At 37.2% G+C, this 17952-nt stretch overlaps 1 protein-coding gene across 1 annotated transcript; it reads left to right on the top strand.

The window, feature by feature from the left end:
- The first annotated feature begins 5873 nt into the window (after positions 1–5873).
- On the top strand, positions 5874–17515 carry LOC139729659 (interstitial collagenase-like). Its single transcript, XM_071640586.1, has 9 exons — positions 5874–6168; positions 6528–6651; positions 9980–10188; positions 12299–12521; positions 13573–13731; positions 14861–14980; positions 15928–16064; positions 16421–16565; positions 17142–17515. The coding sequence occupies exons 1-9, from the start codon at positions 6088–6090 to the stop codon at positions 17513–17515; spliced, it is 1572 nt and encodes a 523-aa protein (XP_071496687.1). The 5' UTR covers positions 5874–6087.
- Positions 17516–17952: the final 437 nt, after the last annotated feature.

The following is a 17952-nucleotide window of genomic DNA, read 5'->3' as shown; positions in this document are numbered from 1 at the left end:
ATAACACGACACAGTTTGATGATTATTCGTTTGCCACACCTAGATTGTATAATACAGTTGGTGTACATGTCGACAGAATAATGCTAACCCATTAAGCCAACGTTATGAAAGCGCGCTCTTCTTTTAATTCGAGAAATACTTGATTCAATATTGATTGCGTGTGTCACATTTTTAAACAAAAGGGTCGGTGTACTCGCGCAAATCATAACACAGGAAATATATTCAGCGATCATGAATCGAAAGTATTCTTTTATTTCCCAGATACAGGTTGACTCATTTCCGTGTTACTCTCAGAAAAAAGGATCTATTCTTCATTTAGTTTCAACTGTTTCAATCACACCAAGTTTGAGCACACCGATTTTCATGTCACATGAATGTAAAGGCCCGAACGTCTATAAACAGTTTCGGGAAAGCCCGAATGACCAGACAATAGCGTGTGAGCTGAAAGTGTGTAATGACTGTTATGGGGATTGCCATATAAGGAAGTCATGAATATGGGGCGGTGTCAAACCATGACTGGCCTTTAAAGTAATAAGGTAGATCTGAAAGTTCTAAAAGTTTGGGCATATAATTTGTGTAGGTGATATTATGTACGGTGAAAAGATCTGAATGCTTCTCTTTAGCTTGGATGTCTTCATTATCTTACTTTCTTATCATGTAACTTAGATTCTGAAAATAGGATATTTTGAGAATCAAACGACACAAGTGACAACGTTGGATATAATCCATCCTCATGTGCTTTAAAGGTAGGGGATACCTTTTACAGACCTCCCAAAATGCAGCAAAACATCAAATATGAACCTCAGGGGACTTGTTTAGGCCACTGCTGAGAAATTTGGAAGTCAACATTTATCTACAATTTGAATAATGCACAAAACTCAACTACTCAGTTGTTCTGTGTGTCAGCCACACTTAAGCCTTTTTGTTGCAGTCTTCTGTATCTTTTATCTATAAACACAAATCTAAAAGTATAAGAGCTGATGTAATAACATATAGAGTGTGTGGCAAGAATGTATATAGAAATGTTTGTAAGTTTGGATGAACTTTCTTCACAAAATATACATGATGGACACACATGCAGTGCATGGGTCTGCAAAGGTAGCCTAGTAATGTACTGGAATTTACGGTGAGCCCCGAAAAAAATTCAATTCAAAATCTAACGGTCAATACAAAATGTACTAAATGTTACCTTCCACTTTCAATACTTTATGGGAGTTTCTAAAATGATACTCTCTTCAACATACCACTGTATTTATACAACTCTTCATTTAAGGCATGCAAATGGGATTCCCTACCTTTAAGGGTATTGTTTCCATTCATCTAAGTAGATCTTTATAAGTGTGTAATTGATTATCATCATGAAACTGCCTACATAGACTTAAGTAATTTACAAACTATTGATTGCAATGTTCTGGTGAACGACGACGACGACGATGACGACGACGACGACAACAACAACAACAACAACTTCCAACCCACATAAAACATCCTGGAGATTACTGCTTCAGTTGCTACAATCTATGTCCTGCAACTCGTATTCCAGACAGAGCTTACTTCGTGGTCTAATTGTAGATATCAATGATTGTAATTTTAAAACATGTCGGCCTAAGCCTAAGGGCGTTTGATCACACATAGAATCAAATAGAATTGACAAACAATCATTGATAAGTAGCAAGTGACAAATGCTTGTGTGAAAAATAACTTTTATTCTGAAAGACGTATACCAGTTAGCAAATTATGTAATACATTGCACTCTCAAATTTTTATTAATGTTATTCCCATAGATGGTATGCCATGGCTGACACAACATGTCCCTTTGGCTGTTATTGCATTAGCGCAATTTTTTATACCAATGTTTATAACCTTTACTGGAATTTCAGTCACACTTCTTTACTTCGTGCATATTAAACGTTGCACTCACTACGACAAATTCCCGCCAGTTGAGTGATCCTTTTGGCTCGTTGCTGTGAAGGGATGAATTTTTGCTCAAAGGATTATTGGTGTAAATCGATGATTTTACTGCTACTTCCCGTTAATTGGGGCAGCGGTACAAGCACTAAGCAAGTGCTGGGATATACTGTAGTATGCATTTTCGGCTGCAAATGTAATAATTACTTGAAATTGACCACAAGTTCGTCGTTGGGAAAGGCAGCAACAACATTTTTTTTTTTGTAACAGCAATGTAGATCGGAAAAAAAACCCAGAGAAGTTGAAATCGTTAGAAAAGATATGGTTTCTTGTAGCATTGTGTAGAAAATCAAAAAGAGAAAGGTGTAAAAATGTGACCCTGCATCGTAAAACCAACATGTCATTACATTATATCCCTAATGTCAACTGTTTTCCCAATAAGTCACACACACACACACACACACACACACACACACACACACACAAACACACACACGCACACACACGCACGATACACACACACACTATTCCTTCTATCTTAACCCTAATGAGCCCAAGCTATTTTGACCCCTCGCAGGCCCAAAGGGGGGGGGGGGGCACATTGTGCCCCCCATATAACTTTTTTTATCATTTCATGTACCATCTTCATATTTGGCACATGGGTAGAGTAACTCATACTCTACATGACGGTACATTTGAATGTTCTCAAGGTCACCCATGGAGGGCGCTATTTACCAAAATATAAAGAAATACATAGGAAATATGCTAAAAACATGATTTTTCTGTATAATTTCTTTATCCCCATTATATATGTCTTATTATAGACCAATCATTTTCATATTTGCCTCAAATGATGAGCAAGCAAAATCTTATTTGTTATGGTTTAAATTTCTCAAGGTCACCACATGAGGGCGCTATTCATATCAACATAAAGAAATACATTATGAGACCCGAGATGAAATGTTTGGGACGGGTACATGTATAGTTATGACATTTCAAATTTGCATAATAGTGGAATTTTGAGATTGCAAATTGAAAATATGATAAACTAATGATATCAGAGGCATAACTTGGGTGAAGGAATCAAAATAACACAAAATAGAAGGGAAATCTTTAGAAAATATTATTGTTTTCAATTATCTCTATTATATCTATTGTTTTATGCCTTTGTAACATAAAAACAAAGGAAATAATAAGAAAAATTTTCCAGGACCATAATTACTTCAACTTTTGCTCCTTCAACAAATTTCAGCCAAGAAACACCCATTTCATACACTGTAATGCTGTAAAATGAAATGGGAACAGAAAAAAATGCAAAATCTGACTGACATGGTTGTCAGTTTATGGTTGCCATGGTTGCCATGGCAACCAGCAACATCAAATATAGCTAAATTATATATCAAAATGTTCGCAATAAGATTTTAGGAAAAGTCACCAAATTTGGTTGAAATCGGACTAAGGGCGAAGGAGTGGCAAATGAAAATCTGGTAGGGGGCACAATGTGCCCCCCCCCCCCCCTTGGGCTTTACAGGGTTAAACAGCACGCATCAGCACAGAATTTACGGAGAGCTGGAGGAAAGGGATTATGGCTGTAAATAATGACCACCGAGTGTTGTGACGTACAAAGTCACCTGTAAGCTAGTCACAAGTATTGACCATGCGTTATCGTGTTTGTTGGTGTGTATGTTTGGAGCTCATGTGTAGGTGTCTGTCCGCTTACAAGTGCATTACTGCACTCATTTCATGGAATATGTATGACATGTCCTATTACACAGCGAATTCTTAAGATTACATAAAAGCGTTTAATCACGCGTCACCTTGTCTTGGAAATCATTCCATCAGTTCACATAACTTTTCGACGCGGTTAAGGTCAAGGTACGAATCCCTGCTATTGTTAAATTTCCCGATCCAAATTCTTTGATTGTGTTTTTGTGGTTGTGCGTCAGTTTCCTGCAATGGTGGCTGGTAGACGATGACACTTCCTAGCTGCATGCATAGTAGAAGGACCCGGAACAAGTGATTCCATATCATGAAAGATATCAATAGGCCTACCTAATAAGGGTTGATGTTGACCGTCCACACTTACAAAACCAAAACATTTTCTGTTAATGGGATAAAACAAAAATAGTTAGAGTGCTTCGCTTTATGGTGAGTGAACATCAAGACAAATTATACTCTGATTCATTCAAAATCAACATACAGTCAAACCTGCCTTAGCGGCCACCTGTCTATAGCGGCCATCAGCCGTATGCGAACCACTACCCCCTCCCCCCCCCCCCCGAGAAAACCAATATCAAAGACCCTGTCCAATGCGACCACCTGTCTATAACGGCCACTTTTTCCCGTCTCCCTTGGGTGGCCGCTATAGACAGGTTTGACTGTAACAGAAATATGGTTAACGTTATATTCATGTATAGATGCTATGTTGAGATGTTGCGTAGATTGCAGGTGTTTTTTGTTTTTTGTTTTTTGCTAATCTTTCTTCATTCGGTTAAATCAAGTAATCATTACAAAAGGTGTTGGGGTTGCTCGAATATATGTCAAGGTAATCACATTTTGAAAGATTTGATAAATAGCTGAAGATACACACCACCAGTAAACGGGGTGGTCAAGGACAGAATGCTCACCCAAATGGTTTATTTTCAGTTTGTGTGTATTCAGCTACAGACAAACAAGGAAAACTGTGACTATTGTTGTTTTCACGATTCACCAACTCTTCATTTTTGTATAATGCAGAAATTTCAAATATAATTATGCAAGGTTTAACTCATGAGCTGATACACTCTAATGTGAGGGGAGAATCGAGCCAGTGAACCACAGTGAATACACAAGAATTAAGTGCAAGGATGACGTAAGTAGGCAAGCGTTGTGTGTCTAATCAATCATAAACATACTTTATCTCAGAGAAAGGAAAAAGTTAAGTCAATTGTACAAATGTGACGAAACATGAGGTATACTTACACAAAGAAAATCTATCATGATGATAGCAATAACCAAAACCGCTGGTGCCAGGTTTCTGATGATTATGAAATGACAATGTGTAATGATATTTATAAGAATCCTAAAGATTGTAATAAAGTAGTAAAATTTATCACTGATGTACTCACAATCATGACAAGGTTTGTGATATCGATACCGATCATCATACCATCACAAGTTGGATGCCCCATTTTGTATCCCATATTAGGTGGAATTTTACATTATTAGTATTACTTTAACTGTTTGTAGCTGTCTGTCAAATCGTTTTACTTATGCTATGTATCATGTAGAGTGACATTTATGTGAATAAATTTTTTTTTGTGGAAAAATGAATTATATCCGATCAGAGCGTTGCTTAAGGTAAAATCTTTGAATAAGACATGGCAAGCAAATGCAATGAACAAAATCTATTTGAGAAAAAAAAAACAAGTTGGATGTCCCTGTAAACTCGCATTCGTTCTTTTCCAAAGAGGCATGACTCAAATGACACGCATAGACAACCTTGGCTTTTTACTTTGAAGCCAAATTACTTGGATGCTCGCCGAGAGAAGTACAGTACTATTACCACAACGCCCAACAACAGCTTGATAATTTATGCTGTGATAACTGTGAAAGCAACTCACAATAATTATACCTCTTTCGTCAGTACGCAGTCCGTCCCTATTGAACATATTACATATTTTCATATTGCTTATTTGTTCTTAGATACTCACCCATGAAATCTAAAGAGGGAGAGAGAGAGAGAGAGAGAGAGATACAGAGAGAGAAGCAGAGCGGGGGGGGGGGGGAGTTAAAACGGCAACGCGAGAGTCAGCCTATAGCAGGAAATCAGCGAGTTACTTTCGTTGTTGGGAAGTGTTGGCGTATTGATATTGCTCCGGTCGGAGTTTCCTAAACTATTGCGTGGGCTGTGAAGCATTACTCATATCAAGGGGGGAGCTCTGGCTGCACTATAAAATGACAGGTCATGTTAGTCCAAAGCCAGTAACTCTGAAATTGGTGGTGTTGGATCGCTGCTCTCGGGAAAAATTCGTGAGCTTAAGGATCACTTCTCTTTTAATTCGTTTCTGCGTCAATTGAGTTCATCTCTGGAAAAGAAATTGCACTATAATCTCTCGCGTTGTGCGTTTTCTCAGCGAAAAAGGACTACTCTTTTAACGAAACTGTTTATCATTTCACTGGTGGAGAGAGATAGTAACCATGGAAACGCATTTATTGCTCATCTCCATCTTCCTAACATGGACGGTCGGAGTGCATTCCTTTGGACTAAACGAGGCCCTGGTAAGATCTCTGATATATTCATTAATATGTTATTGTAATCATAGACTGATAGCGACCATGGAAACGCAGGAACGGCTTCTCATATCATATTCATAACGTAGGTGGTTGGCATATATATGTATTTCTTCCCACACTTTTGTTCAAACGATTTTCAATTTAAATTTTCAATTCAATTCAATTTAATTCAATTCAATTCAGTTCAATTTAATTTAATTCAATTAAATCTAATTCAATTCAATTCAATTCAATTCAATTCAATCCAATTCAATTCAATTCAAATTATTTAATTTTGCATAGGTAATCTCTTCTATAAGCGTGCTCATCTCGTTTGCCGCCTTCTTTGCTTTCTTTTCGATCAGAATTATCTGCAAAAGTACCATTACTTCCCAGACAACGATTTGTCGAGCGGTCGGCTCCGGAGCCAGAATTCTCTCAATGATGCGATTCGACGATTTCAGCGAGTAAATGGGCTGAACGTAACAGGTAAGGCACAGCTTCCGTAAAGTGTATATTCCATGGCATGTTCAAGTAATCTTTAATTAGCTAAAATCAGATTGACAGATAGCTTGAAGTTTCATGAAAATCGGACACACAGAAAAAAGAAAGATTATGGAATGCTAAGATTCCACGCATTTTCACCGAATACGGTGAAATTAAGAAGGGACAATGTCTTCACCACCGCTTCCCATTGGTTCGTACACAAAAATGTTGTCAACTGTTTAGCACCTGTGGCATCTTTCTCCATCAAAGTCATCGCTGATTGGTTGTTGCTAGATCGAATCTATCTAATGGAAAAGGATCTCCTGTAAAAAAAAAAATGATATAAAGATTTTTGAAATTCTCTGGCATGGAGAAGTGTAAGATGGTGGTATCATCACTCCTCCTATAATTCGAGTATTTCTGATGCATGAAAGAAACATAACGGATGTGGCATTTGGGGAATTTCTTATTCTAAGATGTTATTTCATAAAACCACTACTATTCTATTCCTATGATTTTACTCTTTTCACTGAAGCCAGCTTCGTGGAATGGCATCTTTATTATCTATCACGAACAGGTGCACCTAGACCCCTATCTATATAGGCCATGAAACTGGTACTGATCGACTGAGCAAGCTTATCTGCTAATGGTTGATTATCATCTCACACCATTTCTAAAATCCATTGAGATAAGACCAAAACGCTATGAGTACTATAATTCACACACTAGAATAAATACAGCTAGGAAAATGCTGAAAATGAATGCATGTGAGAGAGAATGGTTTGCTCGAATTAAGGATGTGCAACAACAGAATCAAAACAATATATTTTTTAGAGGTGAAAATCGCTCATTACTCTCAAAGAAATTATGTTACATTGTATTTTCATGTTTCTGTTTGATATCCGTACTACCTAGGTACAGGATTGTCAGTATACTATAACGCCTTGGTAATGTAGAGTTGCCCAATCAGCTGACTATAATTAGATTGCCAGTATAATGATCCTCTGTTATGTGCAATACAATACACTAACTGTGAAATTTACTGGCTGCATTGCTGACTTATTAACAGAAGAATGACTTTTACCTATACATGGGCATAATACGTTAAAATGTCTGCTTCTACAAGGGGATATATCAATTTAGATAGATGTTTTTCAAGTTTTCTTCAAACAATAACATGTAAACTGCATTGTAGGCATATTTAAAGGGGGGGTTCAGCAACAAAGCAAAATCACTAAGCGAGATAGTGAAAGTGGTGTTGGAAACCGGAAGTAAATAAAAAAGGGGGTAAAACTGCCACAAAAATCAGTGACAAAGTGTGTGAGACATGTGGGAGAACTATTATGATACACACTTCATGTTATTTTGATAACATGTGACATCATTAATCAGTGACTATAATGACTATAAAGTTGACAAGTACTGTTATGGCATACAATATGTAATTTATGATAATGCATTGTTGAGAATCGAAAGTTAGACTCTTCAGAAGTGTCCTTATTCACACTGGATAAAGCCAGTAAAACTGGCTTTTCCTTTTATCCAACCACTTAAGCCTTGCATCGATTCCTTGTTCACTCATGTGACTTCAATTTAAAAAAAAGAAAAGAAAATATCTCTTTCATTTTCGAGGTATAGTTTATTTACTAAAAATAATGTTCAAATTAGTCTTAATTAAAACCGAAAGTCAAACAGAAGGGCAGAAGTGTCTTCAAATTGAAAATGAGACAAGAAAATCATTCAATTAAGTTGGTTGTATCATTAGTAACAGAAAGTCACGCCAGTATGATGTAATTTCATCATATGCAGATTAGATGAGAATGATAATGTCTTTTGCTTCAAAAATAATCACGTTGTCCTTGTTTAAAATGAAAACGAAAATACATAAACTTGTTTCATCAATAAGCATCAAAACTATTGCTTTGTTGCAACAGCCTAGCAAATAATGATTATTCCTTTTAGATTTTAATGGGTTGTCCTGATTGTAGCTGTTTAACTGTCGACCGAAAGACAAAGTGTTATTATTCTTATAATTATTTTTATGATACTGAGAACAATTTAGTGTGAGAGATCTATAGCTGGTGACACCATTACTTCATTTAAGTTCTATGAACGTCGTTGGGATCAGTACCCCTGTTTAAAGAAAATATTGCGAGGGATCAGATGTTCACATTGCAATTTGCTTTTTGTGCCCAATTTCCAATTAAACTTCTGCTGTCATGTTCAATATACATGAGCTGTATTGTCAACTGCAGCGAAGACTATTTTTAAAAAAAAGATATAATGTGAAAATGTGCTATATGCTATAATAGTAATAGACGGCTCAAACGATTGCACATCGGTAGTTATTTGTTAAAAAACAGAATAAAATAAAAACCTCAAGGCGAAGTGTCTCCGAGCAGGGGTCTGACAAATTTCGGAAGCTCCCTTACGGGGTAAAAGTCCGCTTGGTAGACTTTAACTATTGTAATCACTGTACACCATTAAGCCAGACACATATAAGATGACCAAGTGTGAAGTAATGAGGAAAAAAAAAATCAAACAATGCGTTTGTAAAGCACTGCCATATAATACGATATCATTTTGGTTGGTCGAAGCATCAGAGTACCTGTTTATGACTAGGACAGTCAAAAAAATTAATCAAGGAAATGATTTGCAAGAACAATTACTAAAGGCTTTTCGCTCGTTACCCAGAAATGTTCTGCAGGATTGAGTTGTAGGTTGATATATATTTCCATGAAAATGTAATTTTATATGTTATTTTCTTAAACATTAAGTTTTGAAAAATAAGGATGTTGTTCTTTGGTTATTGCTTTTCACTGAGTTAAATAAAGAAGAGAAAATCAAAATATTAAAAAAAATAAAAGCTCTGTCAAAACAATGTCAAAGTTCGGACAACCAAGAAATTTGAATAAAAAACTTGCTTACAGACAGTTTCTCAAGAATTTGATAGATTGATATAATCAGGGTGATGTGTACCTCCCTGATATAATCATGGATCCGCTGTGTCTTGTGGATTAGACCACAGATTCTCAATCCTGGGTTCCCTGATTCCAGTTCTTGAAAGAGCAGTGGTTTTGCGGATTTGAGTCAATTGAATATACTTCCTTCTTATTGCCTATGTCCTTCGGAGGGGTCGTGATACCGTGAATCATGATTATTATGGCAGCTTGGTGTAGTGGGCATATTTAAGCTAAGACAAAACAAACAAACAAACAAACAAACAAACGAACGAACAAACAATAAAACAAATAAGCAAACAATAAGCAAACAAACAAACAAACAAACAAAAAGAGACCATGCATGTCAATGTCATGTTTATTTCTAAAAGGCCTGGCCACCCCAGATGTGTTGGAGCTAATGCAGATGCCTCGATGCGGGCTGCCGGACAACACGGGCACACAAAGCTTCAACCGAGCCAGACGATACACCAAGTCTGATGTCGCCTGGCACAAAACCGACCTGACATGGCGAATGGTCAACTATACGCCTGACCTCAGCCGTGGCACCGTCGAAAACATCATGGAACAAGCACTACAGGTAACTATCTTTAAAAAAATATATTGATACATATCTGCATGCTCTCATTACAAACTGAATGATACGATCAAAAGGATACATGCACTTAGCTGACACCAATACTCTCGAAGCTACAATCTTAACAATGCCACGTGAACCAAATTGTTCATTTATAGGTTTCTATACAGAGCTATAATCATTATGTCCAAATGTGATCATACGTGTGGGTTATTTGACCCCCAAACACGTGATGTGAGCGAAAGCAACAAGAGAATTTCCACTTGGATTATAACTGTCTTCTAGATATAGGCCTACTCCCATAGACCATCGTCATCATGTGCGTCTTTCTTGTCATATCAAAACTGGATTACTCACACACCAATATAAACTGTTGACGGTGCATTGCTGTCATGTCACGGTGAAAGACTTAACTATAGTATCCCGTTTCCCGAGTTGGGTTGGAGCATTTTGACTGAATATAGGAACTTCGATTGATGATGATGATATTACTGTTGTCTTTATTTATGTTTGTTATTTTATTCATAATCTATCAATACCTATGAGAATATCACATTTGCTCATTAGTCAATCGTCATGGCAAATAACGCTGAAGCCGAACCTCTCTTTTATTTTCTGATAAAAATGCGTGAACTCTTTGACCGTATAATTACCTATTGATGAATCTAAACTGTTTGTCCGTGATAGTAATGTACATGCCGGTACAGAACCATGTAAATGTAATTAGCTGAGACCATAATGCGACGATGACTCTTCCGGAAGCACATCCTGGAACATTGTGTAAAATGCGTAATGAAAATGACAGCCATTGGTGTACGTAAATTAATTTCAGCAATTAATAAAAATTGTTTTACCACGATACTTACCGTGATAATCACGCTTTCTTAAGTCAGTGGTTAATATTCTTTATAATGACGGGAATTGTAAATATATGTGATGATTTAACGATGCAAGAAGTCTCAAACTACTTTTTTATTGAAGTGCCACCTTTGAAAAATCATAGGATTAAGAGATAAGAGGAATAAAAAAAAAAAACGTTTAACTGATAGGGTACATGGTGTTGAGAAGAATAGTACCGTCTCGCTGTATGTTGAACATTATGTACAGCAGGGATTGGTGTTCTCAAAAATGCAACGTTTGAAACTGTCTACATTAACTTTTTTAATGTGATATCGATTACCGTGGAAATGTCAAAGGTCACGTGTGACTAAACTCCAACAATTCACAATATCCATCACAGCAGCGTGTCTCCCTTTTATGGTTCCTGCATAATGATATTTTCTCTCTCTTCAAATATCTTATCTTCTCTGAACTGTAATTGTTGGTACGTGTGCAAATTTGATTAAGGATAACGAGTTTTTTCGTATCAGTCTAATAACCGTGCCGGTGGTCTCAAATATTGGATTCAAAGCAGACTTCGATGCATGAATTACACGACTTTACGTGTCATAGCTTCAGATCAACTCATTCTTTGCGTTTTGCTATGAGGTGTTTTCATTCTGTTGTTGTTGTTGTTGTTTTTAGTTTATGGCTTTCAATAACTGCCGGTTAGTTAAAGGCGAAAGTAACTTCGCCAGTCTTGTTCGGGAGAACATTCCATTCCACAAGAGACTGAAGTCTATAAAAGCACTTTGTTGTTGGTGGTCGAAATATCGTGTTTAAATATACATGCGCAATACGTACATTATTGGTCCAAAGGGGATGTTTACACAGAACATAGTAAACCTCCGTCAACACTAATTTGATTCGGGGTTGAGCTAATGTTTTAACAAAGGGAGCACTTAATTGCACATCACTTATTTGCCATCGAATAATAATAATAAAAAAATAAATAAAATGTGTCCTGTCCCTACTCAGCCAGTTCAGAGGCTAAGATGGTATAAACTTTAAATGACACATTCCAGTAAAACAATGAAAACTAACAAGGAGGAAAAGACACCTCTTTCTCGCTGAACCTGTAGCAAGTCATACGCTAATATTGTGTGGCAGACTTCTTTAAACGGACTCTTTAACAACACGAAAGTTGTAAAGTTTCTCTTCATTTAAAATAATTGGAATAATTTCTGATAGGTCAGATTTTTGTCTAATTCTGTGGTATTGTTTGGTTCATCAGACCTGGGCGGACGTGTCCCAACTGACCTTCAGACAGGTGAGGTCCGGTCAAGCGGACATTGAGATCAGCTTTGCGCATGGCGATCATCGCGATGGAAACCCGTTCGACGGATCAGGAGGCGTCCTGGCGCATGCGTACTTCCCCACTCCAGATCGCTCGTACAGTATTGCAGGAGACGCACATTTTGATGAGGCTGAGGCATACACGGACAGGACCACTCGAGGTAAGATGGTGGTCTTGCTCGCTCTCTGTAGATATAACACTTACCCACCTGATTCACAATATACCACTCACGAAAGTCCAGACACTACAGAATGTGACAAACACTCATAGACACACACATACACACACGCACGCACACACATACAAACAAACAAACAAACACACGACTCCTTGATTATTATCTTCTCATTTATAGCAAATCAAGAATGGAGCACACGCGTCATTCCTATATTTTTGACATAGATAATACTATGTTTAGATAATAATTTTATTTCGGCCAAAGTGCACGCCAATTAAGAAGGTAAGAATGCAATGACCATACTATCTTACGGTAAAATGTTCTTGTTTGCTTACAGCGGCGATATGACAACTTAAACCATTTTTTTTTTTTTTTGGTAAGACTGATTCGAACAAAATACTAAGCTTTCTGAGTGTACTTACTTAATCCGTCATAAGACAAAACATATTATTATGGTATGCATTTTGAAGAAAAATATACATAATTTCACTGAGTAGTCTTAAATCAATCTGTTAGTCTGGAATGGGCCGGCCATCTTTTCAAGCAATGCTTACAATGGCGGCCCTCTGCAAAATCGCTTCCTAACTACAATTGTTATTGTAATCCCTGCTGCATAGACATACATACTGTATATTATATCATTAATTTCCTTTTATATCGTTGTTTATGCAAGTCAAACGACTCTGTTTTAAATTTACTTTGTAAGTTTCCCACATGTTCATGATTATGTAACTTATGTATATTGATTTGCAGAAAATAAAGTATCTATCAAATCAAATATATCTACTACTGAGTACACTCTAAAAGCAGTGATTGTTGCTAGATATGTGTTTTGCCCCCATGCTGAACCTGAAATCGAGGTATTTTGATGATCATGTTTTCTGTCACACTTCCAAACGGGAAACCGGATGGTTAGGTTGCGTAGCCATACCAGGCTTGGAGCAGGAAACTGGTGGCCATGGCAACGGGATGCGCGAACTAGTTTAGATTCTGATCATTTTGTTGTTTACTCTCCTTATCCCGCATAATCCAGGAACCAACCTCTTCCAGGTCGCCGTGCACGAATTCGGCCACAGTCTCGGGCTTGGTCACTCGAACTCGCCCGATGCTATCATGGCCGCCATCTACCGAGGCTACGTACCTAATGCACGACTGCACAATGACGACATTGCCGGTATTCAGGCCCTCTATGGTGAGTGCACGCACAGTGAACTAGAGTTTATACTCGTACGACGACCTGAAAATTGAAGATAATGTCGTACATACCTAATACGACTTGATTAAAAAAGTCTACACAGTGAAAGAAAAATGAACGAAGTTGAAGTTTTACTTCAACTCATTGTAGATACAAAAGCGTTCAGACAACTTGACACAACATGAAAAAGTTGGGGTAGCACATGCAAACACAAAGTTTCCAGATCTTCGCAAGTTAAGCAACATGTACTGTGAAAAAGAAACTTTTATCAGCAAATACTATGCACTATACTCGACACTTTGGATTGAGACAGGGTGAAAACATAAAACTTATGGAGACATAAAAATAAAAAAACCTCTAAAACTTGAAGAGTCACTGGAATTTTATTGATTCGCTTGATTATACATGTAGATATGAATCCTTAAATCATAGCTTAAAGGAGACCTCCGGATGATTTTCAGATTTTTACGTTTGAACAACTATAAATTAGTTATACTGAGGACAGAGTTTCAGAATTTGTGAGAATTGGGATGAAGAATTAAAATAATTTCAAAATTCAGAACAAATTGCAATGAACAAGGATGATGACATGGCAGAGTCACCATGAGAATGTATGAGTTGGAGCTCAAGGAAGCAGAACAAAAGAAGAAGGCATGCATAGATTATACACAGGTGAACTCGCAAGCAAACGGCATTGTAATGGAATTACACTGACTACATTTCTGAAATATGTGAACCTGCTATGTCATCATCCTTGTTCAGTGTAATTTGTTTAAGGTTTTTCAAAGTATTGTTTTTCTGCTCAAGAACCACAATAAATTCCATAAATCTATACATGGAGTTGTTGATTTTTGTACTACATGATGTGAAATTATGAAAATTGTCTAGAATGTCCCTTTAATGAAGGTATTTTGTTTGGTGGGTTGATGTTTATGTTACATCATCGATCTCTGGACTAGCATCAATCTATTTTTGATGAACATCTTTGAAGGCTAAAAAGACTTCTAAAGTAGAGTTATCTGGTCTTTCGAACTTTAATTATCAACTCCAGTGTGTCAGAATTATGTCATAAGTTCATGTTTCCGCTTTTTATGACCTATATACCATCATGTCTTTTTGTACCCAGGAGCAAACTCTGGCAGGCCGGAAGTCGAAGGGACAGAGGGGCCAAAGGTCACCTCCGACTGCATTGCCAATTTTGTTGCTGCAGCACAGACTGCCAGTCGAGGCTCCTATCTCTTCAATGGTAAGTTTTGTCTTTAATAGCAAAAACTAACCATGAAAACAATATTCTTTGTGATTTTCTTAATGATTTATCACATTTTGTCTTGGTTCCATTAATTGAATGAGACCTGGAAGTCTGTCATGCGCATGAAAGGACACTTGGGTACATTAAGTAAGCACCATAAAAAACTTTTCGTTTTGTTTTGACATTTTTTAATGAGTGGAACCAGTAACATAAATCAGTGTTTCTACTTCATCATTGTTCTGTTATCATCATACTTGTTATGCTTATTATTATGATTATAATGACGATAATCATTATTATTCTATTTATTTATTTATTCATTTATTTATTCATTCATTCATTCATTCATTTATGTATTTACTTATTCGGCCATACGTAAATAATTTCAATATACTTGTGAAGTAACTGTTATTACTATCATCATTATCGAAGTTGAGCATGATACATAATGTATCAATAATGCAGCATCTTCTATATGGAATCAAATCGATGAAGAAACTATCGTAACACTGAAGAAAGAAAAAAGTCTTTACATAAGGACTCAAAGTTGTAACAGGTAACTTTTCAGGCTGCTGGAGAGCATTAATTCCATTTTTATGTATCAATATCTTTAACTATTAGAACTATGAATGCAACTTGAAGAAATGGTATAGTATATTGGTTGATGTAAAGATTCAGCTTTGAACTTTTTGGGAGATACTAAGAAATCACTTTATGAAATGTTAACGAGCATAGCATTCCAGAGGAATTCAAAGTTTACTTTATGAAAATCAGTTTCAAAAATAAGTAAGACAAAGCGATCCTAATATAAGGTGAGTCCCACCTTTTGGATATTTCAGCCATTTCAATACCAATTTTCATAAAACAAACTTTGAATTCCAGAAGCAGTTTCTCATTGTAGCATGTATAATCAACTTGGTATTTTCTTCCTTTTTCGTACCCAGCTACCCACGCTTTCAAGATGACGCTGAGTGGACTGGCGGGAAGTCCCGTACCGATCGGCTCCCTCTTCCGCAGACTGCCGAACGATCTGGATGCAGCTTTCTATTACGAGAGGACAGGCAAGACATATTTTTTTAAGGTGAGGAACGCCATTACTCTCCCAACCAGACAGCTGAAAAAAATATATATATGATAAAAAAGACGTCAATGAAAGTCTATCATGGCTCCACGACACCCCCTTCACAGCGGCGTCACATCATACAAATTTGCTCTTCTTATTCAATTTTGTTGCACAAATTTTGCCAGGGATAATCGTGAATAACAATAAAACATCGTCTTTAGAATTGTTGCGGGGGGAGGGGGATATTCATATCGTTGACTACATTAGAAAACATAAAGTAATGATTATGCTTTCATGAAACTTCTCAATCAATATCAGTCACTATCAGTAACTTTTTCAATATCAGTCATTTTCTTTTCTTTTCTTTTTAACAGGGTTCAAACTACTGGCGGTTTTCGGACTTCCAATTGGATCGTGGATATCCACGAAACATTCAGTCCGGATTTGGGCGTGAGGTTCCAAGCGATCTCGACGCAGCTTTCGTGTGGAGTGGAAATGGAATGACGTACTTTGTCAAAGGTGAGAGAAAAACAGGACAAAACGAAGCAAAAAACAAACCCAAAATCACACAGCTCTGTGATATGCAGGGTTACTGTAAAATTCAAGTTTAGGTGCATAATTAAAGGATGGAGTTCTGGGGTGATAAGCAAGGTTCATTCGAAAAAAAAAGGGGTGGGAGTTATACTGTGTTACAATGAAGACAGGGAGAGATTAATTCCAGATTATATCCTATACTGTCCCAAACAGTTAAACACAATTAGGTTCTCGATACACTGGTGGTCCCTGGTGTGCTGCTGACAACCCATTTTAGCATCTTTCAGTTATTTGTACTGATGCTCTCACAGAATGGCTAAACCCAAGATAACATTTGGTTATGAAAAGGCTAGAATAGGTTTCATCGAAAATTAGAAACTTGATTTACAATTTGCATTTTTTCTTCACAAGTCTTCGTAATTCTAACACAGTTTTTCTTCACTCCTACATGTGTCTTGGATAGTCGTCATAATCTCACTTTTTTCCCCATCATGCCATACATATCTTTGACAGTGCCCTTACTCTTACACATTGTTATTTTTTCTCACTTTTTTTTTTCAGGCAACCAGTATTACCGATTCAACTTCCGAACTGCCGCTGTGGATCCAGACTATCCGAGACCCCTATCCGTGTGGAACGGCATCGGTACGAAAGTTGACGCCGCTTTCCAGTTCCACAACAAGGCCACGTACTTCTTCACTGGCGGCGAGTATCGCCGGTTCGACGACAATCAGTTCACCGTTGACAACACGTATCCGAGACCGTCGACGGTGTGGCTGAAATGCGAAGAAATGCAGGTTAGGATGTCCCCGGATCCGACCGCTGCGAATAACGAGATGATGTCGACTACCTCAGATAGTTCGGATGCTACTACGGACGCCATAAGTGTTTTGGCCCTGCTATTTTCAATCGCACTGAGCTTGTCACAGCTCTAACTGCATTCCAAGGCACACTTTGTACTGAATTAGTATCCGAACTAAGCTGTGGATGTAGGACGTCGTTTCTTTTCCTTGTGAACTCTACCAATAAGTGTCTGAAATGAAATAGTGTCTTGTGAATACGACAATGGAGGCGGACGGTGCTTTGGATGTCAAAATATTTATTTCTGCTTTCCGTTTTGTGATTTGATATTGATATATTCAATCATGTGTCAAATACATACATGTACTATTTAGTATCTCATTTCGCAAAGAAATTTGCAAGCAATCATTTTAAGTTGCAATCAGAATGCAATGAATAAGTAATCAGTATTTGAGTTGACACCATGCTATCAAGGGGTATTATTTCAACGCATCGCAAGTGCAGACATCTTACAACTTTTGTCCTGAACGAGGGACATAAACAAAAAACAACAACAACAACAACAACATGA

This window comes from Diadema antillarum, unplaced genomic scaffold, assembly GCF_040938485.1.
Source record: "Diadema antillarum isolate AM-2024a unplaced genomic scaffold, OU_Dant_1.0 seq00000248_RagTag, whole genome shotgun sequence".
In the NCBI taxonomy this organism is placed as follows: Eukaryota; Metazoa; Echinodermata; class Echinoidea; order Diadematoida; family Diadematidae; genus Diadema; species Diadema antillarum.
Note: the sequence above shows the minus strand (reverse complement) of the source record. Positions and strands in the feature narration are given on the sequence as shown.